Source organism: Pituophis catenifer, unplaced genomic scaffold (genome assembly GCF_029215685.1).
Source record: "Pituophis catenifer annectens isolate HBS135680 unplaced genomic scaffold, rPitCat1.0.hap2 SCAF_3, whole genome shotgun sequence".
Lineage (NCBI taxonomy): Eukaryota > Metazoa > Chordata > Lepidosauria > Squamata > Colubridae > Pituophis > Pituophis catenifer.
Genome location: NW_027256883.1, coordinates 211,965,273 through 211,992,214, shown reverse-complemented (window position 1 = coordinate 211,992,214; position 26,942 = coordinate 211,965,273). Strand labels below are relative to the sequence as shown.

Sequence of the window (26,942 nt, the reverse complement as noted above, 5' to 3'; positions counted from 1 at the left end):
TAGAGAGCAGAGGAGAGAGAGAGATAAGCTCTGAACTTTTGCCTGCTAAATCCCTTTGAAGTCGGGTTGTCGTGGAAATGAAGGGGGGAGACATTCCTGGGAAATGGCGAGACAAGAAGTCTGAAGAATGACTTGGAAGATAGCCAATGAGAAGCAGAGATTTGGGGATCGGAAAGGGAGGGATTGGGGGGCAAAAGGTCAGTCTTGTCCGCATCAAGTCATGATCCGGTGGCTGTGCTCAATTAAAGAAAAGATTTCCTTAAAGATTGGCAGTTTGGAAATTCATTTATTTTGAGATAGCATCGAAGTCTGACATCAGGATTGTCAGTTTTGGAAGACAATTTTCTTTTTTTTTCTAAATTGCCATATACTAACAAGCGGCGGCAATAACGTGCCGTAAAGATTGGGTTCAATTAAATAACAAGAGGGTATTAACTCTAGAGGGCCACGATCTCCAATTGGGATGGCATGCATTCCTGTGGGAAGGAAAAAATAAGACACATACATACTTCCAGAGACATCTAGTGCGAAATGCTTTGATAAATATTTGGGACAAAATTAAGAAGAATCATTATGTGAAAGTTCCAATTTGGATAGCAACAATGGAGGCAATAATTTATCCAAATGTATTAGACATAAACAAAGGGGTAAGGTATTCAAAATTATTAGATGAACAAGGAAATTTAAAATCAGAGCAAGATCTAAACTATACTATATCATCCTCCCCAGGCTCTAGAGGCTTTCTAGGAGCCTGGGGAGGGCAAAAATGCCCTTCCCCACCTCCACGGAGGTCCTCTGGAGGCCAGTATTCTCATTTCTGGTCTCCAAAGGGCCTGCGGGGGGATGGGGAAGGCCATTTTCGCCCTCTCCAGGCTCCTAGAATGCCCCTGGAGCCTGGGGAGAGTGAAAAACGGGTCTTCCCCACCCCCTGGAGGCCCTCCGGAGGCCGGAAACAGCCTGTTTCCTGACTTCCGGTGGGCCCGGAAGGCCCAAAAATCAGGTGGCCGGTGTTGTGGCTCCGTTGCCTGAGCCTGGGCTATCGACAGATGCAGACTCTGAAAGTGAGGAAGAGGAGTTGGCAAGGCCTCCCTCTCCAGGACCCTCCTCTCTGGCAATGCCTCCGGAGGACACTGAAGGCCAAAGGATAGGCTCAGAGCCAAGCATGTCCCCGCAGCCACAGGTGGACAGCGACGAAGGAGATAAGTGCTGGCTGGACCCTCGCCAGAGGCGCAGGGAGAAGCATGCGCAGCAGAGGGGAAGGCATGCCAGAGATTAGCTGAGTCACTGGACCACACCCCACAGGGTATAAATGTGGGTGTGGTGGCCGGTTCAGTTTGTGACGAGCAAAAACTAGAAATAATCCATGATCTCTGCGTTACTGGACTTTGCCTGCTTTATCAGACTGCATTTGGATTAATCCTTGTATTGTTGAAAAGTCTGCCTGTTTTATCGGAATGCTGGCGGTCTAATCTTTGTTTTGTGTGAGTAAAGTCTGAATTGGCAGCTAGCCACTGGGTTGCTGCCAACTTTATTTTCAAAGAATTTTGTCGTGTGGCTTACTAACTCCGGGCCGTCTGTGGGGGTGCGTGAGTGGAACGGGGACAGAACAGCCGGCGCGTGCAGGCACGCTGAAACTGAGCTAGGGCAATGCTCACATGCCCACCGATATGGCTCCGTGTGCCACCTGTGGCACGTGTGCCATAGGTTCGTCATCACAGCTATAGGGTCCCCTGCTTGAGCAGGGAGTTGGATTAGAAGGCCTCCTAGGTCTCTTCTGCTATTCTGTTATTCTTCAGATCTAATCACTGGCTTGGAGGATTGATTTCAAAGACATGCAGGATGACCTTCATTTAACAGAATAACGGAGTTGGAAGGGACTTTGGAGGACTTCTAGTCCAGCCCCCTGCTTAAGCAGAAGATCCTATACTATTTCAGACAAATGGTTGACCCATCTCTTAGAATGCGTCGTTATTCAGTTGCTAAGCCATGTTCAACTTTGTGATCTCATGGACCATAGCAAACCAACCCCTCCCCCCAATTTCCTCCACCCTCTCCTGGAGTTCCCCCAAATTCACGTTTGTTTGTTTGTTTGTTTGTTTATTTATTTATTTATTTATTTATTTATTTATTTATTTATTATATTTCTATACCGCCTTTCTCCCGTAGGACTCAAGGCGGTGTACAGTCAAGAAAAATATAGACACACAAACATCATAAAATTACTAATTAAAATTATTACTTAGTTTGGTCAATTAAATAAAACCCAGAATTAGATAACATTTAAAAAATCATTCACATGTTCATATGTTTAGCCCTGCCTGTTGGAACATCAGGGTCTTGAGGGCACGGTGGAAAGCACGGAGATCAGGGATATTCCGTATCTCCGGGGGCAGTTCATTCCAAAGGGTTGGAGCCCCCACAGAGAAGGCCCTCCCCCTGGGAGTCGCCAGTCGACATAATTTGACTGACGGTACCCTGAGTAGTCCCTCCCTGTGAGAACGAACTGGTTGGTGGGAGGTTATTGGTGGCAAAAGACGGTCTCGTAGGTACCCAGGTCCTAAGCCATGGAGCGCTTTAAAGGTGATAACTAACACCTTGAATCGCACCCGGAAGACCACCGGGAGCCAGTGCAGCTCGCGTAGGAGAGGTGTTACATGGGCGTAACGAGCTGCACCCATAATCACCCGCACGGCTACGTTCTGGACCAGTTGGAGCCTCCGGGTGCTTTTCAAAGGGAGCCCCATGTAGAGAGCATTACAGTAGTCCATACGGGAGGTAACTAGGGCATGAGTGACCATGCGCAAGGCATCCCGATCCAGAAAGGGACGCAACTGGCGGATCAGGCGAACCTGATAAAAGGCACCCCTGGCCATGGCCGTCAAATGATCTTCTAAAGATAACCGCGAATCCAGGAGGACACCCAAGTTGCGGGCCCTCTCTGTGGGGAGCAAGATCTCATCCCCTATTGTTAGTGATGGTACTAGCTGACTATACCGGGACGCCGGAAGCCACAGCCACTCGGTCTTAGAGGGGTTGAGTCTGAGCTTGTTTCTCCCCATCCAGATCCGCACGGCCTCCAGGCAATGGGACATCACAGCAAGGGCATCATTGGGGTGGTCTGGGGTGGAGATGTATAGTTGTGTGTCATCAGCATACTGATGAACACTCACCCCAAAACCACGGATGATCTCGCCTAGCGGTTTTACATAAATGTTGAACAGAAGGGGTGAGAGGACTGATCCTTGCGGCACCCCACAAATAAGGTGCCTCGAGGTCGACCTCTGCCCCCCTGCCAACACAAACTGCGAATGGTCAGTTTGTTGCTTCGTTGACCCTATCTAACCACCTCATTGTCAGGTTTCGATGTCGTATCACATAAAATAAATTGCATTTCCAAACAGATAGTCTTTGAAGAAATCTTTCATTTTATTAAGCACGACAATCTGGCCCCGATCGTGGCGTAGCCAACTCTGACTTCCTGACCCCAAACCTTCCCTTTCCATTCCCCAATTCTCTGCGTCTCATTGGCCTTCTTCCAAATCACTCTCCCCATATCTACTACTTAAACTCCCAGGAATGTCCCCCCTCCCATCTCATCTCCTAGGGGATATTATCTTCAAGGAAAATAAGTAGGTGAAATGTCAAGCGTACTCTTGCCAGCTGCCCTCTCTTCTCCTTCTTATGTCAGCACTAAAGTAAATGCAGGTTGAAGTGCTGACACTCATCCTCTGCCATCCCCTTCTCTCCATTTGCCTTCCAAATTTGCTAACATTGGGGTTTTCTCTTCTTGTTTGGTGGACAAAATATTTGAGCTTCAGCTTCTGGATCTGTCCTTCCAGAGAAGACCTTCCTTTACCGTTTCTTGAATTACAAGAGTTGCATCTTCAACTCTCTCTGATGTCCACCTTGATCCTTTAGAAGAGTCTGGGAAATTTCTGAGTTCTTGTGATTTGACCCTTTTTCTCCATTCTACCACCAGCTGTGGAATTCATCGGCACGGGGTACATTATCCCGAAAAATCACGTGGCTCTTTTTTTTTTGTTACATAAAAGTGCATTTGTTAAAAAGCCTAATTATGGAATATGAATGTCTATTACCCAGTGTGAAAGCAGAAGGCTCGAAGCATTAGACAGCAAAATTGTACACTTACCTTTCCGTTTGGTGATAAGAGAGCGGGGAGGTTGGATTTGCTCTTTGTATTCAATCGGATGCCAGAACGATTTTGTATCGGGGAAGCCACAGGGCATCTGAGCGTCTTTTCCATTTGTGTGACAGTGTGTTGAAAAAAAAAAACCCAACCTGGGAGAGGAGGGAACGTGGAATATAGAATAATAGACCCAAAGGTGCTTTTTTTCAAGAGGCGACGGGACTTTGCCTTTGAAGACGTTTTTAAAGAATGAAATGAAATGTCTTCAAAGGAAAACCAGGAAGTCCAGGTGCCTCTTGAAAAAGCACCTTTTGGGGCATCCATGACAGAGAATCTCCATAAACATAAGAATAACAGAGTTGAAAAAGGACCTTGGAGGTCTTCTAGTCTTCTCCTTCTCCTTCTCCTTCTCCTTCTCCTTCTCCTTCTCCTTGTTCTTGTTCTTGTTCTTGTTCTTGTTCTTGTTCTTGTTCCTGATACTATACTATACTATACTATACTATACTATACTATACTATACTATACTATACTATACTATACTATACTACACTACACTACACTACACTACACTACACTACACTACACTACACTATACTATACTATACTATACTACACTACACTATACTACAGTACACTACAGTACACTACAGTACACTACACTTCTATTCTACTCTTCTATACACTTCTATTCTAACTTCCATTCTACTCTACTCTATATTCTCTTCTCTTTTCTTCCTCTTCTTCCTCCTCCTCCTCTTCTACTTCTTCTACTTCTTTTTTTTATATATATATTTTTATATGCCGCCCTTCTCCGGAGACTCAGGGCGGCTTACAATGCGTTAAGCAATAGCCTTCATACTTTTGTATATTTTATACAAAGTCAGCTTATTGCCCCCACAAACCGGGTCCTCATTTTACCCACCTTAGAAAGGATGGAAGTCTGAGTCGACCTTGAGCCTGGTGAGAATTGAACTCGCAGTAATTGCAGGCAGCTGGATGTTAAATGCTGCCTTAGTAGGACGCATTAGCCTCCTACGCCACTCAGGCTCCTTCTTCTTCTTCTACTTCTTCTTCTTCGACTACTTCTTCTTCTTCTTCTACTTCTTCTTCTACTACTACGTCTTCTACTTCTACTTCTTCGTCTTCTTCTTCTACTACTTCTTCTTCTACTTCTTCTTCTTCTACTTCTACTTCTTCTACTTCTACTTCTTCTTCTACTACTTCTACTTCTTCTACTTCTACTTCTACTTCTACTTCTACTTCTACTTCTATTTCTACTTCTCCTCCTCCTCCTCCTTGTTCCTGATTTGATTCCAGGTGTCTCCAACCTTGGCAACTTTAAGACTTGTGGACTTCAACTCCCAGACTTCCTCAGCCAGCGTTGTTGAGATAGCTCATTTTAACCCATGGATGGCATCATAGTTGGAGATGCTACAGGCCAGGGTCTCTAACCTTGGGAAGTTTAAGACTTGTAGACTTCAACTCTGAGATTTCCTCAGCCAGCCATGCTTGCTGGCTGAGGAATTCTGGGAGTTGAAGTCCACAAGTCTTAAACTTCCCAAGGTTGGAGACCTCCTATTCTATTCTATTCTATTCTATTCTATTCTATTCTATTCTATTCTATTCTATTCTATTCTATTCTCCTCCACTCCACTCCACTCCACTCCACTCCACTCCACTCCACTCCATTCCATTATTCTACTCTACTCTACTCTACTCTACTCTACTCTACTCTACTCTACTCTATATTCTATATTTTATATTCTATATTCTATTCTCTATTCCGTTCTTGTTCCTGATTCGATTCGATTTGATTCAATTCTAATTCCCATTTGAATTCAAATTCAAATTCTCATTCTATTCTATTCTTTTTATATTGTGGTGACCAGAATTGGATGCAGCATTCCAAGTATGATCTTACTTAAGGCATTCTAAGCAGTACTAACACTTCACGTGATCTTAATTCTATCCTTCTATTGATGTAGCCTAGGATTGTATTGGCTTTTTTGGCTGCTGCCGCACACGGCTGGCTCATGTTTCATTGATTGTCCACTAGGACTCCCAAGATCCTTCTCACAGTTACTGGCACTAAGACAATAATTGTGAGAGGGAATGCATGCATCAACTGTAACATAAAAGCCACAAAACTTTTTGTCTTGGAAAGTGTTTCATTGCAAGGAACGGTGGCATCTGTGGGGTTTATGCTGCATTTTTAAAAGTAGGCCAATCCTATTCCCAACGCGCAGAAGGGAGCAAACATTCAGACACATCGGGGGCAGCTTTTAAGAACTAGCACTTTGCAAGAGATTTAGGCTCTAACAAGAAATTAATGTTGCAATGAAACATCCTTAAATTGTATTATATTATTTCAAGGAAGGAAAATCTTCCCTTGAATTGAACAGCCGGCTTCTTCTCCGGTCCGATGCAATTACAGCCATCTGTAAAAATGCGGTGTTTTCGTTTTTCTTTAAAGTGCCATAAAATCAATTTTATGATCCAGTTTTTCTACCTTGGCAAGGTGCTCGAGGCAGACAGTTTGATGACATTCCTTACTATTATACCTATCAACAGGGAACAAAAGTCTGGAAATGGGTTTTACACTTCCCGTAACAGGAACTGGGGGAAGATTTAAATTCAATTCTTCCCTTGTCGTTAGAGGTAGTCCTCGTCTTTTTGACGGTAATTGAGCTTGGAATGAATACTTGTATGCTGTCGCAGTCGTAAGTCAAGGCATCCGGTGACCGGATTCAAAGTCGCGACTAGTTTTTTTTTGCAGCGGTTGTTTAAGCAAACTCTGCAGTCGTTAAGCAAATGCCAACAGCCGTTAAGCGAATCCATTTCCTCCAACGGGTGTGGGGGGTGGGTTATGCTGAAAACTAGACGTAAGCGCTGGGTAAAAACATTGCACATAGCGATTGTGTGACCTGCAGATGGAATGGGACAACTTGCCGCAGCCGGCTCGCTCCAGGACAGCTCACTGCAGGACAATTGGACAGTTCAATTTAATTGTTTAAAATAAATATAAAAAACATTTTAATTTTTGTCGTTCTCGTTGCATTCTGTCCCTCCGTTTTGCATCCGTTCTTTAAATTATTCTATTCCACCATTTCTTTGAGTGGAACTCTTGTCCTGCAGCGAGTTGTCCCATGGTGAGTTGGCTGTTGTTAGTCGGTCGTGGTGAGTTGGCTGTTGCTAGATGAACGTGGTGACTTGGCCATGGTGAGTTGTCCCACGGTGAGTTGGCCATGGCTAGTTGGCCATGGCTAGTTGACCATGGCAAGTTGACTGTGATGAGTTGGCTGTTGCTAGTTGGCTGTGGTGAGTTGGCTGTGATGAGTTGGCTATTGCTAGTTGGCTGTGGTGAGCTGGCTGTGATGAGTTGGCTGTTGCTAGTTGGCTGTGGTGAGTTGGCTGTTGCTAGTTGGCTGTGGTGAGTTGGCTGTGATGAGTTGGCTGTTGCTAGTTGGCTGTGGTGAGTTGGCCATGGCTAGTTTACCATGGCAAGTTGACTGTGATGAGTTGGCTGTTGCTAGTTGGCTGTGGTGAGTTGACTGTGATGAGTTGACTGTTGCTAGTTGGCTGTGGTGAGTTGGCCATGGCTAGTTGACCATGGCAAGTTGACTGTGATGAGTTGGCTGTTGCTAGTTGGCTGTGGTGAGTTGACTGTGATGAGTTGACTGTTGCTAGTTGGCCATGGCTAGTTTACCATGGCTAGTTGACCATGGTAAATTGACTGTGGTGAGTTGGCTGTTGCTAATTGGTCATGGTGACTTGGTGGTGGTGAGTTGCCCATGTCCAGTTGCCCATGGCAGGTTGGTCATAGTAAGTTGGCGAGTTAGTTGTGGTGAGTTGACTGTGACAAGTTGGCCTTGGTGACTTGGTCATGGTGAGTTGGCCATTGCAAGTTGGCTATGGTGACTTGGCGAGTTGGTCGTGGTGAGTTGGCTGTGGTGAGATGACCATGGCTGGTTGACCATGGCAAGTTGGCCATAGCAAGTTGGCCGTAGTGAGTTGCTCATGGCAATTTGTCCTGTGGCGAGTTGGCCATGGTGAGTTGTCACAGACCCAACTGCAGAGTTGAACTCATTGCCAAGTGCCCAAAATGAAACCAGGTGACTCTCTTTGTGTGTGTGTGTGTGTGTGTGTGTGTGTGTGTGTGTGTGTGTGTGTGTGTATACAGATATTGCAATTCCAGAAACGGGTTGCAAGTAGCTCTGGAGGCTGTTGTAAATTTGAACAGTCATTAAGCAACTGGTCATAAGTCAAGGACTACCTGTTCTCGCCAAATGCATTAGACTTCAGTTCCCATAATTCCCAAGCAGACTCATCACTTCTAAATAGAGCACAGGTAATCCTCAACATACGACCGTTTGTTTAGTGGCTGAAGTTGCAACGCTGCTGAAAAAAATGACAGAGGTGGGTGAAAAAAGGGACCTGCACTTACGACCATTACGATATCCCCGTGGTCATGAGATTGTAGTTCGGGCACTTAGCAACTTGCATCTATGACAGTTGTAATGTCCTGAGGTCACATGGTCAACATTTGTGACCTTCTCAGCCAACTTCTGACCAGCAAAGTCAGTGGAGGAAGCCAGATTTGCTTAACGACCGTTTGATTCACTTAACGACCCCATCAAAAAGGCTCATAAAATCAGGTGTGACTCACTTAACGACCTCATGGCTTAGTGACAGAAGTGCCAGTCCCAATTGTGGTCATAAGTGGAGGACTACCTCCCGCAAGATGATTTACATGACGTTGGTCTTGAAGATTGCACAGAAGCTTCACTGGGTCAAAAATGTCACTACAAAAGTTGAATTAAATCTTATTGGGCTGAACTACATGTTATTCCCAATGGGTATTGCCTTGGTTTTTCAGCACAATTCCTAATTTTATTGTTTTAAAGTCCTAAAAAAGGACTGAGACTAAACTATCCTCAAGCATCTCCTTCTAAGACGATCAGGGGAACTGGAGACTAAAACATGCAGGAATTGGGTAGGTCTAGTTTAATGAAAAAGGGACGTGGTGGCTCAGTGGCTAAGGTGCTGAGCTTGTCGATTGAAAGGTCGGCAGCTCAGCGATTCGAATCCCTAGTGCTGCCACGTAACGGGGTGAGCTCCCGTGACTTGTCCCAGCTTCTGCCAACCTAGCAGTTTGAAAGCATGTAAAAAAATGCGAGTAGAAAAATAGGGACCACCTTTGGTGGGAAGGTAACAGCGTTCCATGCACCTTTGGCGTTTAGTCATGCCGGCCACATGACCACGGAGACGTCTTCGGACAGCGCTGGCTCTTCGGCTTTGAAACGGAGATGAGCATCGTCCTCTAGAGTCGGGAACGACTAGCACATATGTGCAAAGGGAACCTTTACCTTTACTTTTAGTTTAATGAAAAGAAGGACTAGGGGTGACAAGATAGCAGTCTTCCAATATTTTTCAGGGGCTGCCACAAAGAAGAGGGAGTCAAGCAAGGGTAAAATGCTCCCAGTTCGGACCTGCTTAGGCGAGTTGATAGTGATGGCAGCGGGCAGTTTGGAGAACTGGTAGCAAAAATCCCTCCCCCCCCGCCCCCCCCCCCCCCAGCCTCCAGCTTGCTTACTTTAGCTGCTGGTCGCAACGCCTGCCTTGCTTCGCTTGCTGTAATCCCTGCAATCCATTGCATCAGCAAGCAACTTAATCTCCCTGCCTGCAATCAAGCTCATCGGTGAGCAGCTCCATCTGCCTGCCTGCCTGCCTGCCTGCCTGTAAGTTTTTTCCCCCTTTGGGAGCTTTAAAAAAAAAAGTTAATTGGGGTTTTTTTTAGTTGTTCTTTTTTTAGACCTAGCCATTTAAAGTTTAGGAAGTTTTAAATTTAGCTGCTTTTATATAAAAATAAAAGTAAAATAATATAATATAATATTTGTGCAGCTTTCTGAGATTTTGTGTGTTTCTGTAGTGTTTCACTCTAACTACGCAAACACACAAAATCTCACAAAGCTGTATGTGGAATTTTGTGTGTGTAAAGTGTGAAAGTTGGTTTTTTGGACTTTTTGTGGCTGTGTGAGGTTCCTGCTTGTTGCAGGGGCCATTTTGGGTCTAGCACAGCTGCTTTTACATTGTGGGTGAGCCAGTTGTGTTGTGTTGTGTGTGTGTAAAGTGTGAAAGTTGGTTTTTGGGGCTTTTTGTGGCTGTGGGAGGTTCCTGCATGTTGCAGGGGCCATTTTGGGTCTAGCACAGCTGCTTTTACCTTGTGGGTGAGCCAGTTGTGTTGTGTTGTGTTGTGTTGTGTTGTGTTGTGTTGTGTTGTGTTGTGTAGGTTAAAAAGGGCAACAGAGTGACGTTGACTTGGCCACGTCCACCTGACCAACAAGCCACGCCCACCCAGTCACCTGACCACCAAGCCCCACCCACTAATTAAGCCACGCCCACAGAACCAGTAGCGAAAATTTTTAGATTTCACCCCTGGAGTCAAGCCATTATCCAAAGCACCAGAAGGTAGGACAAGAAGTAACGGGTGGAAACTCATCAAGGAGAGAAGCAACCTAGAACTAAGGAGAAATTTCCTGACAGTGAGAACAATTAACCAGTGGAACTGCTTGCCTCCAGAAGCTGTGAATGCTCCAACATGGGAAGTTTTCAAGAAGAGATTGGACAGCCATTTGTCCAGTATTGTGAAGGTTCTCCTGCTTGAGTTGGGAGTTGGACTAGAAGACCTCCAAGGTCCCTTCCAACTCTGTTATTCTTTTCTGTTCTGAAACTTCTCAGAAGGTTTGAGTAGAATAATGGAGGGGACCTTGGAGGTCTTCTAGTAGTGCAACCTCCTGCTCAGGTAGGGGACCTTACACCATTTCAGACAAATGTGTGACTTCTGAAGACAAATCATTCCACTGATTAATTGTCCTCACTGTCAGGAAATTTCTCCTTAGTTCTAAGTTGCTTCTCTCCTTGATGAGTTTCCATCCGTTGCTTCTTGTCCTGCCCTCAGGTGCTTGGGAGAATAGCAACAGCACTTAGACTAATATACCGCTTTACAGTGCTTTACAGCCCTCTCTAAGCGGTTTTACAGAGTCAGCCTATTGTCCCCAACAATCTGGGTTCTCATTTTACCCACCTCGGAAGGACGGAAGGCTGAGTCAACCTTGAGCCTGGTGGGATTTGAACTGCCAAATTGCAGGCAGCCGGCAGTCAGCAGAAGTAGCCTGCAATACTGCACTCTAACCACTGCACCACCACGGCTCAATAGGTTGACCCCTTCTTATCTCAAACACGGGAACCCTGCTATCATGTCACCCTAGTCGTTCTCTTCATTAGACTAGACATACCCAATTCCAGCAACCGTTCTTCATATGTTTTAGCCTCCAGCCCCCTAATTAGTGGTGGGAATCAGCTGGTTTGGCCCGGTTTGGGAGAACCGGTTGTTAAATTGCTGGCTGACCCCACCCCACCTCTTCCTGGAGTCCCCATGCACCCCGTTTTGGCTCTCAGGTAAGTATAGGGAGGCCTACTAGGCCCAAAACTGGGTGTGTGGGTGTGGCACCGCCCCCCTGCGACCCGTTTTTTACTCCCAGGAGGCTGCAGAGAGGCCTACTAGGCCCAAAAAGGGGCATGGGGGATGTCGCGCAGCCCCCACCCCCCGCAGCCCATTTATGCTCCCAGGGGGGTGCAGGAGGCCGAGTGCTGCCTGTCACACCTCCTGGCCACGCCCACCATGGCCACGCCCACCCAGCCGGTCATTAGGGCAGAGAACCGGTTGTTAAATGATTTGAATCCCACCACTGCCCCTAATTATCTTCGTTGCTCTTCTCTGCATTCTTTCCAGAGTCTCAACATCTTTTTTTACATCATGGTGACCAAAACGGGATGCAGGATTCCAAAGGTGGCCTTCCCAAGGCCTTATAAAGTGGGATCTAAAGTTGTTTGCATTCACAAAATGCAAGTAATTCTGTTCTCCAAAGGGGCACCAGCCATCAGTGGTTCTCTGTCTCTAGAAGAATGGCGACCACTTTCTAGAGGAAACCCGGTTACAAAAGTGTCTCTTTTTTGTTTCAGTTGTTACAGGACAGAACGTAGAGGTAACCCAACTTCTGGAAACCGTATCGGTGAAAGCTGGAGAGGACCTCACTCTAAGATGTACATTGACTGGAGGAAATATACCCGGAGGCGTGCGGTGGTACAAAGGGCTGGACAGAAACCAGACCCCCATTTACAGCGATAAACAAGGATCTTTGAACAGGGGGGTCAGGGTCATCCCAGGATCCAACACGGACTTCAGCATCAACATCCAAAACGTCCGTCCTGAAGATGCCGGGACCTACTATTGTGTGAAGTTCAGGGCAGGGAACCCAGAGAGAGAGCTGGCTTCAGGGAAAGGCACTCTGGTCTCCGTGATCGGTAGGTGGGCCCCCCATTTGATTTCTGGGTATGGAGGGAGATGTTCCCAGTCAACCATGAGACATGTGGGACTAAATCCAATGTTCAAAGTGTCAGTGTATTCGTGACTGGCAGAGACATGGTAACAAGGTCTGCTAATGAATGAGGCTTAGTAACAAGGTCAGCCAATGGGAGCTGAAACAGCAAGGAGCCTGGGCGTGGCTTAGCTCTGGCTCTGAACTCTGAATTGGAACGGAAACTGTTCTCTTCTGTCCTGGCCTGTGTTTGTACCTACTTACAATCTCTCCTCTTTACCGTGTTGGAAAACCTGCTTTTGGTATTGTATATATGACTTATGTGTTATTATGTATATGAAGAGAAGTTAATGAATCCTGCTGAATCAGTTACCTGTGTGTGCTTCCTGGATGTGATTGCTGCTGCAAACTCTGACACAAAGTTGAGCCTTTCCAACCACAAATCATTTTGGGGCCTCCTGTATTGTCTCTGAAGAACGTCAACTGATGTGTCTCTCTACTTTCTCCCTCAGCCATGCCATCCCAGCCCGTGGTTCTTGGCCCCACAAGAAGAATCACGGCGGGGTCTCAGGCCTCCTTCAGCTGCTCCACAGAGGGATTCTCCCCCCGAGAGATCACGGTCAGCTGGTTGAAAAATGGGAAAAAAATATCGGATGGCCAGACCAACATCCTGAATTCTGATGAAAAGCAGAGCATCTCGTACCGAGCGGAGAACATGGTGGAAATCCTGCTGGAGCGAGGAGACGTGAAGTCTCAGCTGACCTGCCAGATCCAACACAGATCATTGGAGGGTCGTGGTCCTCTCCGGCAGACCTTCGCACTTGGGGATGTCCTAAGAGGTAGGTGAACCTTGAGTTGCAGAGAGGGACGAGGCAAAGGAGTCTAGACCTGGTAAAAGGCATCTCCATGGCAGTGGGAATGGCACCAGGAAGACCCAGTTTTGTGTCCTGTGGAAGCCCACTGAGACCAAGCCCACTTTCTCAACCCATCCTACCTCACAGGCCTGTGGTTATATGGGGAGCAGGTCTTTAGAAAGACCTTCCACCTCTGGCTCTTTCCCCAGGGACTTGGGTCAAGTTGAGTGGGCAAGATATATTTTAAACCTGATTAGTCCAGAATTATTTTACTTTGCTTTAGTGGTGTGCATTTGTTGTGGCCTGTCGGCCACCGACCCCTCCAGCAGCCGAATCAGAGGAGGAGGAGGATTAATGAGAGAGAGAGAGAGAGAGAGAGAGAGAGAGAGAGAGGGAGGGAGGGAGGGAGAGAGAGAGAGAGAGAGAGAGAGAGAGAGAGAGAGAGAGAGAGAGAGAGAGAGACCGTCCATCAGCCCTCAGATGGAGAGTCAACAGCCCCCAGGTCTGGAGGTGGCTGATGAGGAAGAGGAGGAGCAGCTGGGTCCAGTGTCTGACGCGCAGATGCACAGAAGGCAGAGGAGAGGAGAGCAGTGGAAATCTATGGGCCGGTCCTTGGGACGGAAGAGCCACTGTTGCTAGCGAAGTCCCACCCTAGCTCTGGGGATAAAAGGCAGCGGGGGGCGGAGATGAATAAGTGTAGCAGACAATTATTCATCTTTCGGCCGGCCGGACCTGTTAGCCTGCGGTGAGAGAGAAACTTTGAGAACTCAAAGATTCCTGAGAGGAATCTTTGAGTTCACTTCAGAGTGGTTGTTCTGTCCCCGTTCCACTCACGCACCCTCACAGACGGCCCGGAGTTAATAAGGCACATGACAAAATTCTTTGAAAATAAAGCTGGCAGCAACCCAGTGGCTAGCTGCCAATTCAGACTTTACTCACACAAAACAAGATTAGACTGCCAGCATTCCGATAAAACAGGCAGAGTTTTCAACAATACAAGGATTAATCCAAATGCAGTCCGATAAAGCAGGCAAAGTCCAGTAACACAGAGATCATGGATTATTTCTAGTTTTTGCTCGTCACAAACTGAACCGGCCACCACACCCACATTTATACCCTGTGGGGTGTGGTCCAGTGACTCAGCTAATCTCTGGCACGCCTTCCCCTCTGCTGCGCACGCTTCTCCCTGCGCCTCTGGCGAGGGTCCAGACTTATCTCCTTTGTCACTGTCTACCTGTGGCTGCGGGGACGTGTGCTTGGCTCTGAGCCTATCTTTTGGCCTTCGGTGTCCTCCGGAGGCATTGCCAGAGAGGAGGGTCCTGGAGAGGGAGGCCTTGCCAACTCCTCTCCCTCACTTTCAGAGTCTTTATCTGTCAATAGCCCAGGCTCAGGCAACAGAGCCACAACAGTGGTGAAATTAAAAAATTTACCATACTGGTTCTGTGGGCATGGCTTGTTGGGGGGAGGTCATGTGACTGGGTGGGCGTGGCCAACTCGACATCACTCACATCGAGGGGCTGCTCACCGGCCCCTCCCCTCCCAGCCACTCCTTGTCGCGAATGGCAGGAAAATGGGGAGGGGAATATTCCTGCCTACCATCCTTCCCTCAGTCTGTGCTGAGATTGAGGAATGGATGACAGGCAGGAAAATCCCCTTCCCCATTTTCCTGCCTTTCACGAAAACGGCTTCATTCCAGCTACTCCCCCATCCCCCTCCCTCCTGGGGATTACCTTAAAGGGACAGGCTGCAGCAGCTCCCTTCTGAATGGAGGGAGAAAAGTTAGCATTCTCTCTGCTGCATTTAACATTGAATTTTGTGGAATATCGAGCGGCCGGAAGAGGTGAGCGGCGACCGGCTGGGCGTGGGTGGGACCAACGAGAGGTGATTATTACCGGTTTGGCGAACCAATGCCAATAATCCTTAGCGGTTCCCCCGAACCGGTCCGAACCTGTCGGATTTCACCTCTGCTTCAGAGAGTTTGTCATGTGTCAGAATAACTTTGTTTTTCCTTTCTATTTTTGCTCAGTGATTTTGCATGCTGCCTAAAGTCCAATTATTTGAGTTGGATGGCCAAATACATGCATTCCTTAACTTACAACCAATCATTCAGTGACTGTTCAAAGTTACAACAGCACTGGAAAAAGTGAATTATGACCGTTTTCCCCCACTGGCAGCATCCCCTTGGTCACATGATCAAAATTCAGACGCTTGGCAACTGGCGTGTACTTATGACAGTTGCAGTGTCCCGGGGTCACACGATCCCCTTTTGCGATCTTCTGACAAGCAAAATCAAGGGGGAAGAAGCCAGATTCACTTCACGACTGTGTTACTAACTTAACAAATGCAGGGATTGGCTTAACGACTTGTGGCAAGAAATTTGTAAAAAGGGGAGCAAAACTCACTTAACCATGTCTCGCTCAGCCACGGAAACTTTGAACTCAATTGTGGTCGTAAGTGGAGGACTATATGTCCTAGAAAGAAGGCATGTGAGAAGTCGACATCCAAAGGAATGGCAGGACAAAAACCTATTTAGGAGTGAAGAATTATGTAGAATTAGGAGTTATCTAAACAAACGAGGACGAAGATTTGCTGAAAATTGGATGGAGTTCTTTATTTCGTTCTTTGCTCATAGCGTTAAAGTTTTGATCTTGGGCTTCTTACAAGCCAAGTTCTGGTTTTTTCACACCAGGGTTGTGTTCAGAAAACCTGCTTGTTTCCACAATGTCACAATCGGAGAGAAGAATTAGTTGGTCTTCTCTCTTCTTCTGCATGCAAGAACCAGAAGTCTATTATTATTATTATTATTATTATTATTATTATTATTATTATTATTATTATTATTATTATTATATCTTTATTCATTAAACATGAAACTCAGTCAACTGAACATTCAAAAATGCATCATAAATACCATTGACTGGTGATTATTATTATTATTATTATTATTATTATTATTATTATTATTTTATTCATTAAACATGGAACTCAGTCAACTGAACATTCAAAAATGCATCACAAATACCATTGATTGGTGCTGCTGCTGCTTCTCCTTCTTCTTCCTCTTCCTCTTCCTCTTCCTCTTCCTCTTCCTCTTCCTCTTCCTCTTCCTCTTCCTCTTCCTCTCCTTCTCCTTCTCCTTCTCCTTCTCCTTCTCCTTCTCCTTCTCCTTCTCCTTCTCTTTCTCTTTCTCCTTCTCCTTCTCCTTCTCATTATTATTATTATTATTATTATTATTATTATTATTATTATTATTATTATTATTATTATTTTATTCATTAAACATGAAACTCAGTCAACTGAACATTCAAAAATGCATCACAAATACCATTGACTGGTGCTGCTGCTTCTTCTCCTTCTCTTTCTCCTTCTCCTCCTCCTCCTTCTCCTTCTCCTCCTTCTCCTTCTCCTCCTTCCCCTTCTCCTCCTTCCCCTTCTCCTTTTCCTCCTTCTCCTCCTTCTCCTTCTCCTCCTTCCCCTTCTCCTTCTCCTCCTTCTCCTTCTCCTTCTCATTATTATTATTATTATTATTATTATTATTTTATTCATTAAACATGAAACTCAGTCAACTGAACATTCAAAAATGCATCACAAATACCATTGATTGGTGCTGCTGCTGCTTCTCCTTCTTCTCCTTCTTCTTCTTCTTCTTCTTCTTCTTCTTCTTCCTCTTCCTCTTCCTCTTCCTCTTCCTCTTCCTCTTCTTCTCCTTTTCCTTCTCTTTCTCTTTCTCCTTCTTCTTCTTCTTCTTCTTCTTATTATTATTATTATTATTATTATTATTATTATTATTATTATTATTATTATTTTATTCATTAAACATGAAACTCAGTCAACTGAACATTCAAAAATGCATCACAAATACCATTGATTGGTGCTGCTGCTGCTTCTCCTTCTTCTCCTTCTTCTTCTTCTTCTTCTTCTTCTTCTTCTTCCTCTTCCTCTTCCTCTTCCTCTTCTTCTCCTTCTCCTTCTCCTTTTCCTTCTCTTTCTCTTTCTCCTTCTTCTTCTTCTTCTTCTTCTTCTTATTATTATTATTATTATTATTATTATTATTATTATTATTATTATTATTTTATTCATTAAACATGGAACTCAGTCAACTGAACATTCAAAAATGCATCACAAATACCATTGATTGGTGCTGCTGCTGCTTCTCCTTCTTCTCCTTCTTCTTCTTCTTCTTCTTCTTCTTCTTCTTCTTCTTCTTCTTCTTCCTCTTCCTCTTCCTCTTCCTCTTCCTCTTCCTCTTCCTCTTCCTCTTCTTCTCCTTCTCCTTTTCCTTCTCTTTCTCTTTCTCTTTCTCCTTCTTCTTCTTCTTCTTCTTCTTCTTCTTCTTCTTCTTATTATTATTATTATTATTATTATTATTATTATTTTATTCATTAAAAATGAAACTCAGTCAACTGAACATTCAAAAATGCATCACAAATACCATTGATTGGTGCTGCTGCTGCTTCTCCTTCTTCTCCTTCTTCTTCTTCTTCTTCTTCTTCCTCTTCCTCTTCCTCTTCCTCTTCCTCTTCTTCTCCTTCTCCTTTTCCTTCTCTTTCTCTTTCTCCTTCTTCTTCTTCTTCTTCTTCTTCTTATTATTATTATTATTATTATTATTATTATTATTATTATTATTATTATTTTATTCATTAAACATGGAACTCAGTCAACTGAACATTCAAAAATGCATCACAAATACCATTGATTGGTGCTGCTGCTGCTTCTCCTTCTTCCTCTTCCTCTTCCTCTTCCTCTTCCTCTTCCTCTTCCTCTCCTTCTCCTTCTCCTTCTCCTTCTCTTTCTCTTTCTCCTTCTCCTTCTCCTTCTCCTTCTCCTTCTCATTATTATTATTATTATTATTATTATTATTATTATTATTTTATTCATTAAACATGAAACTCAGTCAACTGAACATTCAAAAATGCATCACAAATACCATTGATTGGTGCTGCTGCTGCTTCTCCTTCTTCTCCTTCTTCTTCTTCTTCTTCTTCTTCTTCTTCTTCTTCTTCCTCTTCCTCTTCCTCTTCCTCTTCCTCTTCCTCTTCTTCTCCTTCTCCTTTTCCTTCTCTTTCTCTTTCTCCTTCTTCTTCTTCTTCTTCTTCTTATTATTATTATTATTATTATTATTATTATTATTTTATTCATTAAACATGAAACTCAGTCAACTGAACATTCAAAAATGCATCACAAATACCATTGACTGGTGCTTATTATTATTATTATTATTATTGGTTAATCTTTAGTGAGATTCACAGCCTTTGAGACTGGTTAATAGCTCAGCAGCTCAAGTCCTAACCAAGGACCTAGGAACTGTTAAGGTATCGTCGGAGGATGTAAGCTGTTCCGAGTAAGGTGGTTTTTTGTAGAGTCAAAATGTTCAAGTCCGGCAAATTTAGAATTTCTAAATAGCGGGGTAGCCCTTTGAAACTCAGTCAACTGAACATTCAAAAATGCATCACAAATACCATTGACTGGTGCTAATGGTCGATACGGGTTGCTGCCAGCGTCCCAAGTATCAACCAAGTACCTTCTTAAGATGTACGATGTTCCGAGTAGCGCAGTTTTTTGCAGTTCCACTGGTGTTATTGCAGGAAGCTAAAATTTGCTGATGTACCTTATAAAATTCTTGGACATGGTACCAAGTGCCACGATGACAATGGGTATCACTGTTACATTATTATTGGTTAATTTTTGTTGAGATTCACAGCCTTTGAGGCTGGTTAATAACTCAGCAGCTCGAGTCCTAACCAAGGACCTAGGAACTGTTAAGGTATCGTCGAAGGATGTAAGCTGTTCCAAGTAAAGTGGTTTTTTGTAGAGTCAAAATGCTCAAGTCCGGTAAATTTAGAATTTCTAAATAGCGAGGTAGCCCTTTGGCTACCTCGCCTTATTATTATTAAAAAATCAATATCTACATAAACAGTGTGTTGTCTGGGCACAATTAATTTTGAGAAATAGTAATAATGATAATAACAATAATATTCATAACATTAATAATGATCACATAATAATCATAGTATTTCCTTATCCATTTTAATAAACCTTCCTTACATAGCCAATCATTCTTTCTTGCTTTGAAGCTTCTGACCTCTGTTTCTGTTAGTTAGCCATTGATAAAACAAATCCCATGTTAAAAAGTATTCAGTTTCTTCCTTCTCCTTAATTCTGAGTGTTAGCCTATCCATTTCTGCACATTCTAGTATTTCTTTTCTTACATTTTCATCTGTAGGGCTCTCAGTTTCTCCACTGTTGTGCAAACACAATTCTAGCTGCTGTTAACACGTATCAGATTAAATCTGTATTCCCTTTTTTATTATATTTTTCTGGCAAGAAAAAGAAGAATATTTCCGGTTTTAAATCTATATGTTGCGTTAGATTTTTTTCTAATGACGCATGTATTTTTGTCCTTTTTTTTTTGCCTTTGGGCATGTCCACCACATATGATAATACCGTGTTTCCTTGAAAATAAGACCCTGTCTTATTTTTTTTTTTTGAACCCTGAAATAAGTGCTTGGCCTTATTTTCAGGGAGATTTTATTATTTTGGGGGCGCGTGGAGCAAGACGGGGTTCCTCTTGCCGTCTTACCAGATTTCCAGCTCTGTCTCCCTAACCCTAACCAGAGGAAATGGCGGGGATCGGCTGCACATTTTAACTTTTTTAACTTTTGTATGGGATATTGTTGCATTGTTTTATTCTCTGTTGTAAGCCGCCCAGAATCCCTTGGGAGTGGGGCGGCATAGAAATGCGACAAAATAAATAAATAAATAAATAATGCGGGGGTGTATTTTCGGGGGGGGGCTTATTTTAGTCTACGTGCTCAAAAGCCCGATTGGGCTTATTATTCGGGGAGGTCTTATTTTTGGGAAAACATGGTATGAACCCAGTATCTGATTACATTTCCATCATTTAGCGGACATGTCCTTAAACATCTTTGCCAGTCTAGGAACCATAAATCTGAAGATCTTTTGACTGACCTCTTTGGCTTTCTTTGCTCAGTTCCTCCCAAGGTCCGTCTTGAGATCAACCCACCTTCTCCTGTCCAGCTGAACGCCTCAGTGACGGTCACTTGCAATGCAGAAAGCTTTTATCCAGAGGACGCAAAAGTGGAGTTGTTTTCCAAGGATGCCCAAGCCAGAAAAGGAAAGCTTGGCGTGAAGACCTCGAATCCAGACGGGACTTTTTCCCTCAAGAGCAACCTAGAGATGATGGCCAACGAAGACAAGAACTCCTCCATGTTCCTTTGCCAGGTCCAGCATGATTCCCAGCCTCTGGTCAACGAAACCGCTACGCTCTTGATCAGGATGCAATTTGACAACAGAAGTCCGGACGACGATCCAAGAAGTAAGTATGGGCTTTGAGGTTGGTTCTTCAGAGGTTTTGTTATACGGTCCACCTCGTTTCCTGTTCATGTCTCCTTTGGTCTTTCTTCATTTAAGGACAACATGGACCTCCAGATTGTTCTCAAATATTTGAGTGAAGGGACTGTTGTTCCAAGATTCAGCCCGGGGACCAGGTGGGGAAGTTCTAGAACCAGAGCAGGCAGTCCTCCCTTGGCCCAACTGAGTGTAGAGAGCCTTGGAGATGACCCTGAAGAAACGATGTGACAACTCTTAGCAAAACAGGAAAAAAAGCAGTAGCTAGAGGGCTTCTCCTTATACTTTCTGGAAAGTAACAGGGAGGGAGAAGAAACGTTCTCGAGCCTTCAAGATGGATGGTAGACTTGATGGTCAATCATCTCAGGAAGAAGACTCTACAAGTAATATGGACCTGTTGAGATAGCTCATTTTCTTTGTTGAGATAGCTCATTTTAACCCATGGATGGCATCATAGTTGGAGATGCTACAGGCCAGGGTCTCCAACCTTGGGAAGTTTAAGACTCGTGGACTTCAACTCCCAGAATTCTTCAGCCAGCCATGCTGGCTGGCTGAGGAATTCTGGGAGTTGAAGTCCACGAGTCTTAAACTTCCCAAGGTTGGAGATCCTTCTATAGACCTGTGTTCCTTAACCCGGGCAACTTTTAAGAAATGTGGACTTCAACTCCCAGAATTCCCTGGCCAGCTGTTTGGAGAATTCTGGGAATTGAAGTCCACAAGTCTTAAACTTCCCAAGGTTGGAGATCCTCCTCCTCCTCCCTGCAAGCCCCATTCCCTTCTAGCACTGATGACATTATATAGTTGGGTCATGAAACATCTGCAAGAAAACAAGTAAGCTCAAAGAGCACCAAGGATCCCACATTCCTCCTCCTCCTCCAACCCCCACTGCCTTCTAGCACTGGTGATAAACTGACAGCAAACAGCATTCCTTACTAGCACTGATGACATTATATAGTTGGGTCATGAAATGTCTACAAGAAAACCACCGAGCTCAGAGAGCACCAAGGACCCCTCATGTCAACCCGGAGCTACAAATATTCTCCTTTAATGATAAATATATTCTGTGAATATAGTATATTGAAGGGACACGGTGGCTCAGTGGTTAAGACACTGAGCTTGTCAGTCGAAAGGTCGGCAGTTCAGCGGTTCGAATCCCTAGTGCCGCGTAATGGGGTGAGCTTCCTGTCAAGTTTCGAGGTCGTCTCAAATAAATTGCATTTCAAACAAAGTCTTTGAAGAAAAACTCCTATTTATTAAGCACGACATTCTAAACCTGACTCCAATCGAAGCCAACACTGACTTCCAGCCCCAAAACCCTCCCTTTACGTTCCCCACTCCCCTGCACTCATTGGCCATCTTCCAAGTCATTCTACCCCTAATCTACTCCAGCTCAAAGGAATTTCCCCCCTCCCATCCCATCTCCTAGGGGATATTATCTCCAGGGAAAATAAGTAGGTGAAAAGTCAAACGTTCCTTTCCAGACGCCTCCACTTCTCCTTTTTATGTCAGCTCTAGAGTAAATGCAGGTTGAAGTGCTGACACTTCCATTACTTGTCCCGGCTTCTGCCAACCTAGCAGTTCGAAAGCAGGTAAAAAATGCAAGTAGAAAAATAGGGACCACCTTTGTGGGGGGGAAGGTATCAGCGTTCCATGCGTCTTTGGCATTGAGTCATGCCGTCCACATGACCACGGAGACGTCTTCGGACAGCGCTGGCTCTTCGGCTTTGAAACGGAGATGAGAACTGCCCCCTAGAGTTGGGAACGACTAGCACGTATGTGCGAGGGGAACCTTTACCTTTACCTTTATATTCTGTGAACTGCCATGGAGGTGTCATCTTAACCCTCTTCCTGCCTCCCAGACATTCTAAGCTCTGCTGCCTCTTTGCCCTCCGGGAAGCAGCCCCTCCCTCCTCGGAATCCAGACTACATTCCACCACATTAGAGAAGGCTTTCATTCCACTGAAGGTCTTTGACATTTTCTCTTGTTTTAATTTGCGAGCTGCCCAGAGTCGTGATAGACTGGGACAATCGATATATATTTCAACAAATGCATTCCCTAAATAGATGCTGAAGGACTTAAAGGGCAGTTCAAGGAACCCACCCTAACTCATGCCATCTTTCTGCAGACGATAAAACAGCCATGGTTATCATTGCAGTCGTGGTGTGTTCCCTCCTGGTTGTGTTGGTGATTGCGGTTATCTACCTCATCCAAGCAAGGCACAGCAAAGGTAAATATTCACGTTCACTGGTCTTTGGTTTGAGGGCCTGGTCAGAAAGTTGACCATGCTGTGGTCATCACCCTTGAGATTGATGGATGCACTGTAGGCACCTTCATCCATTGTGGGGAGGAGGTCTTCGTGTAGTGTGTCTAAAACTGTTGTCGTGATTTCTAGGGTTAGTTTTCCCAATGTGATGCATGTTGGGAAGGGAGGGAGAGAGGGAGGATGGATATATCCCTCTGTTAATCCCACTGCTACATGGGGCTCCCCTTGGGGCGCACCCGGAGGCTCCAACTGGTGCAGAATGAGGCTGCGCAGGGGATTATGGGAGCGACGGGGCACTCCCATGTGACTCCTCTCCTGCGCGAGCTGCATTGGCTTCCGGTGGACTTCCGGGTGCGCTTCAAGGTGTTGGTGATCACCTTTAAAGCGCTCCATGGTTTAGGGCCGGGGTACTTACGGGACTGCCTTCTGCCACCAATTGCCTCCCACCGGCCAGTTCACTCCCACAGAGAGGGCCTCCTCAGGGTGCCGTCGGCCAGACAATGCCGGCTGGCGACCCCCAGGGGGAGAGCCTTCTCTGTGGTGGCACCTGCCCACTGGAACAATCTACCCCCAGAGATACGAGTGATCTCAGACCTCCGGACTTTTCGTCGGGCCCTAAAAACCTATTTTTTTCAGTTAGCCAGGCTGTTCTGATTTTATGGTTGGTTTTTAAAATTGATATTGATTTTAATAGAAATGTTTTAAATTATGGGCCAAACTTTATTTAATTATTTTAAATCTATTTTAACTTTTGTGTACAAATGTTTTATTTTGGCTGTTCACCGCCCTGAGTCCGAAAGGAGTAGGGCGGTATAGAAATCTGAAAAATAAATAAATAAATAAAATAAATAATGCAGTTTAGGATTGCATTGGCTTTTTTGGCTGCCGCCGCACACGGCTGCCTCCTATTTAACTGATTGTCCACTAAAACTCCAAGATCCCCCTCACAGTTCCTGCTATTAAGGAGCACACTTTCACTGACAATCACCATTGTGGTAATAAATCTGTAGCACCTTAAGCAGAAAGCTGATGCATGGACTAAGGCGGCTCATTTTCTCAACATGACTGGCATTGCAGGGCATCAAGCTGTTCAGGATTCATCTGCGTGGCAGCCTTCGTTGTAATTTATTTAGCCTCAGAGTTTAGCTGTCAGCATTCTGATGCTGCCATAAAAAGGAGGAGACGAGGCTTGACTTTTCACCTACTTATTTTCTCTGTAGATAATATCCCCTAGGAGATGGGATGGGAGGGGGACATTCCTGTGGGCTGAGGTCAGAAGCTGGGGAGACTGGCTTGGAAGATGGCCAATGAGAAGATGAGAATTGGGGAACGGAAAGGGAAGGGTCTGGGGATCAGAGGGTTAGTATCGGCTATGACGAAGTCGGGGCCAGATCTGTCGTACTCAATAAATGGAATATTTCAGCAAAGATTCATTGTTTGGGAGTGCAATTTATTTGAGATGACATCGAAACCTGACATTAGCCTGTCTTGGCTGGCACCCAAATTTGTTACACAGGAGCTTCTGGAAAATGTTATACTAATAACAGGGGTTGGACTAGAAGACCTCTAAGGTCCCCTCCAGCTCTATTCCGATTCTTTGATTCAAATAGTTCCCGTCGTACAACAGTTCATTTAGTGTCTGTTCAAAGTTACGACGGCATTGAAAAACAATGTCTCGGGATCGATTTTCACACCGTTGCAGCATCTCCTGTGGTCACATGATCAAAATTTGAGGCGCTTGGCAACTGGCATGTACTTATGACAGTTGCAGTGTCCCCGGAGTCATGTAGGTCAGGGGTGGGTTCTACTTACCTTTACTACCGGTTCGCAGTGGGGTCGCTCGCGCAGAAGTTTCTCCACATGCGCAGAAGCGTTTTCATGACGTCAGGGTCGGTGGGCGGAGCTTCCCGCCGGTTTTACTACCGGTTCTATAGAACCGGTGCGAACCGGGGGCAACCCACCACTGAGGTAGGTCCCCTTCTGACAAGCAGAGTCCGCGAGGAAGCCAGATTCAGTTAACAACCATGTGACTAATTTAACGACTGCAGCGGTTCACTTAACAACCGTGGCAAGGAAGGTCGTAAAATGGGGCAAAATTCACTTCACAGCAACAGAAATTGGGGGCTCCGTTGTGGTCGTAAGTCGAGGACTACCTGTAGTGTCGAGAAATGCTTCTCAGTCCTTGTAAGAATCTTACGTTTTGCAGGATATTTTTTGGAAACCTTCAAAATTGATCTTCCAACTAATGTTTTTTTTTTTCTCCTGCTTTCTTTTAGGTAAAGACTCCACATCTGTAAGGTAAATCTATGTTTCTCTTTTCATCAAAACAAATGGGTTGATTGGGGGGGGGATTAAATAGCGGCTGTTACAATCTGGTGTATTTCAGGTGCATTGAAGTGTAGTTTCCATCAGTCTGAGCCCCCAAGATCCCTAGCTAGCTCCCTGCATGGTACGAAATTGGGCTAATCTTAGGCTAATATTTGGGGTTTAAAACTGGTTTGTTTACAGTGCCTAATTTTGCTTGATGAAAACCATAAATCTGTTTCCTTTGCAATCCGGACATCACTCTGGATTTATTGAAAGCATGGTGGGGCAGACAGGACTCCAGTAAGCTTTCACCCAGCATGCTAACTCAAACTCAAGTTAGCAAGGCATTTGGGGTGGGGGCAATGGGGCATTCATTGCCACATGGTGCAAAAGGAGGAGGAGGAAAGTGGAAGGACGTGGCAAAGGAAAGGAGAAGGAGAAGAGGGAGGAAGGAGAAGGAGGAAGAGAAAAGAGGGGAGGAGAAGAAGGAGAAAGAGGAAGGGAGAGGGAGGAAGGAGAAGAAGGGAAGTGGAAGGATGGGGAGGAGGAGAGGAGGAGGAGAAGGAAGACGGGGAAGGAGAAAGAGAGGAAGAGGAAGAGAAGGAGAAAGAGAGGAGAAGGAGAAAGAGGAGGAGAAAGAGGAAGAGAGGAGAAGGAGGGAAGAAGGAGAGGGAGGAAGAGAGGAGGAAGGAGAAGAAGGAAAGTGGAAGGATGTGGAGAAGGAGAGGAGGAGGAGAGGGAAGAAGGGGAAGGAGAAAGAGAGGAAGAGAAGGAGAAGGAGGAAGATAGGAGAAGGAGGAAGATGGAAGGGGAGAAGGAGAAAAAGGAGAAAGAGGAAGAGAGGAGGAAGGAGAAGAAGGGAAGTGGAAGGATGTGGAGAAGGGGAGGAGAAGAAGAGGGAGGGAGGAGAAGGAGACAGAAGAAGGAAGAAGGAGAAGGAAAAGGAGAAAGAGAGGAAGAAGAGAAGAGAAGGAGAAGAGGGAGAAGAGAGAAGGAGAAGGAGAAAAAGAGGAGAAGGCGAAAGAGGAAGGGAGAGGGGGAAAGAGGGGAAGAAGGAGAAGGGAAGTGGAAGGATGGGGAGGAGGAGAGGAGGAGGAGAAGGAAGACGGGGAAGGAGAAAGAGAGAAAGGAAGAGAAAGAGAAAGAGAGGAGAAGGAGAAAGAGGAGGAGAAAGAGGAAGAGAGGAGAAGGAGGGAAGAAGGAGAGGGAGGAAGAGAGGAGGAAGGAGAAGAAGGAAAGTGGAAGGATGTGGAGAAGGAGAGGAGGAGGAGAGGGAAGAATGGGAAGGAGAAAGAGGAAGAGAAGGAGAAGGAGGAAGATAGGAGAAGGAGGAAGATGGAAGGGGAGAAGGAGAAAAAGGAGAAAGAGGAAGAGAGGAGGAAGGAGAAGAAGGGAAGTGGAAGGATGTGGAGAAGGGGAGGAGAAGAAGAGGGAGGGAGGAGAAGGAGACAGAAGAAGGAAGAAGGAGAAGGAAAAGGAGAAAGAGAGGAAGAAGAGAAGAGAAGGAGAAGAGGGAGAAGAGAGAAGGAGAAGGAGAAAAAGAGGAGAAGGCGAAAGAGGAAGGGAGAGGGGGAAAGAGGGGAAGAAGGAGAAGGGAAGTGGAAGGACATGGAGAAGGAGAGGA

The 26,942-nt window shown here is 45.2% G+C and overlaps 1 protein-coding gene across 1 annotated transcript in view; it reads left to right on the top strand.

Annotated features, from left to right (window-relative positions):
• LOC139314562 (tyrosine-protein phosphatase non-receptor type substrate 1-like) overlaps nt 1–26,942 on the top strand; it is a 162,368-nt gene that overhangs the window by 114,944 nt on the left and 20,482 nt on the right. Inside the window, exons 3-7 of the mRNA XM_070940244.1 lie at nt 12,170–12,511; nt 13,038–13,364; nt 20,371–20,715; nt 22,874–22,975; nt 25,288–25,309. Coding sequence (XP_070796345.1) covers nt 12,170–12,511; nt 13,038–13,364; nt 20,371–20,715; nt 22,874–22,975; nt 25,288–25,309 — 1,138 coding nt within the window. The remainder of the gene's footprint in view (nt 1–12,169; nt 12,512–13,037; nt 13,365–20,370; nt 20,716–22,873; nt 22,976–25,287; nt 25,310–26,942) is intronic.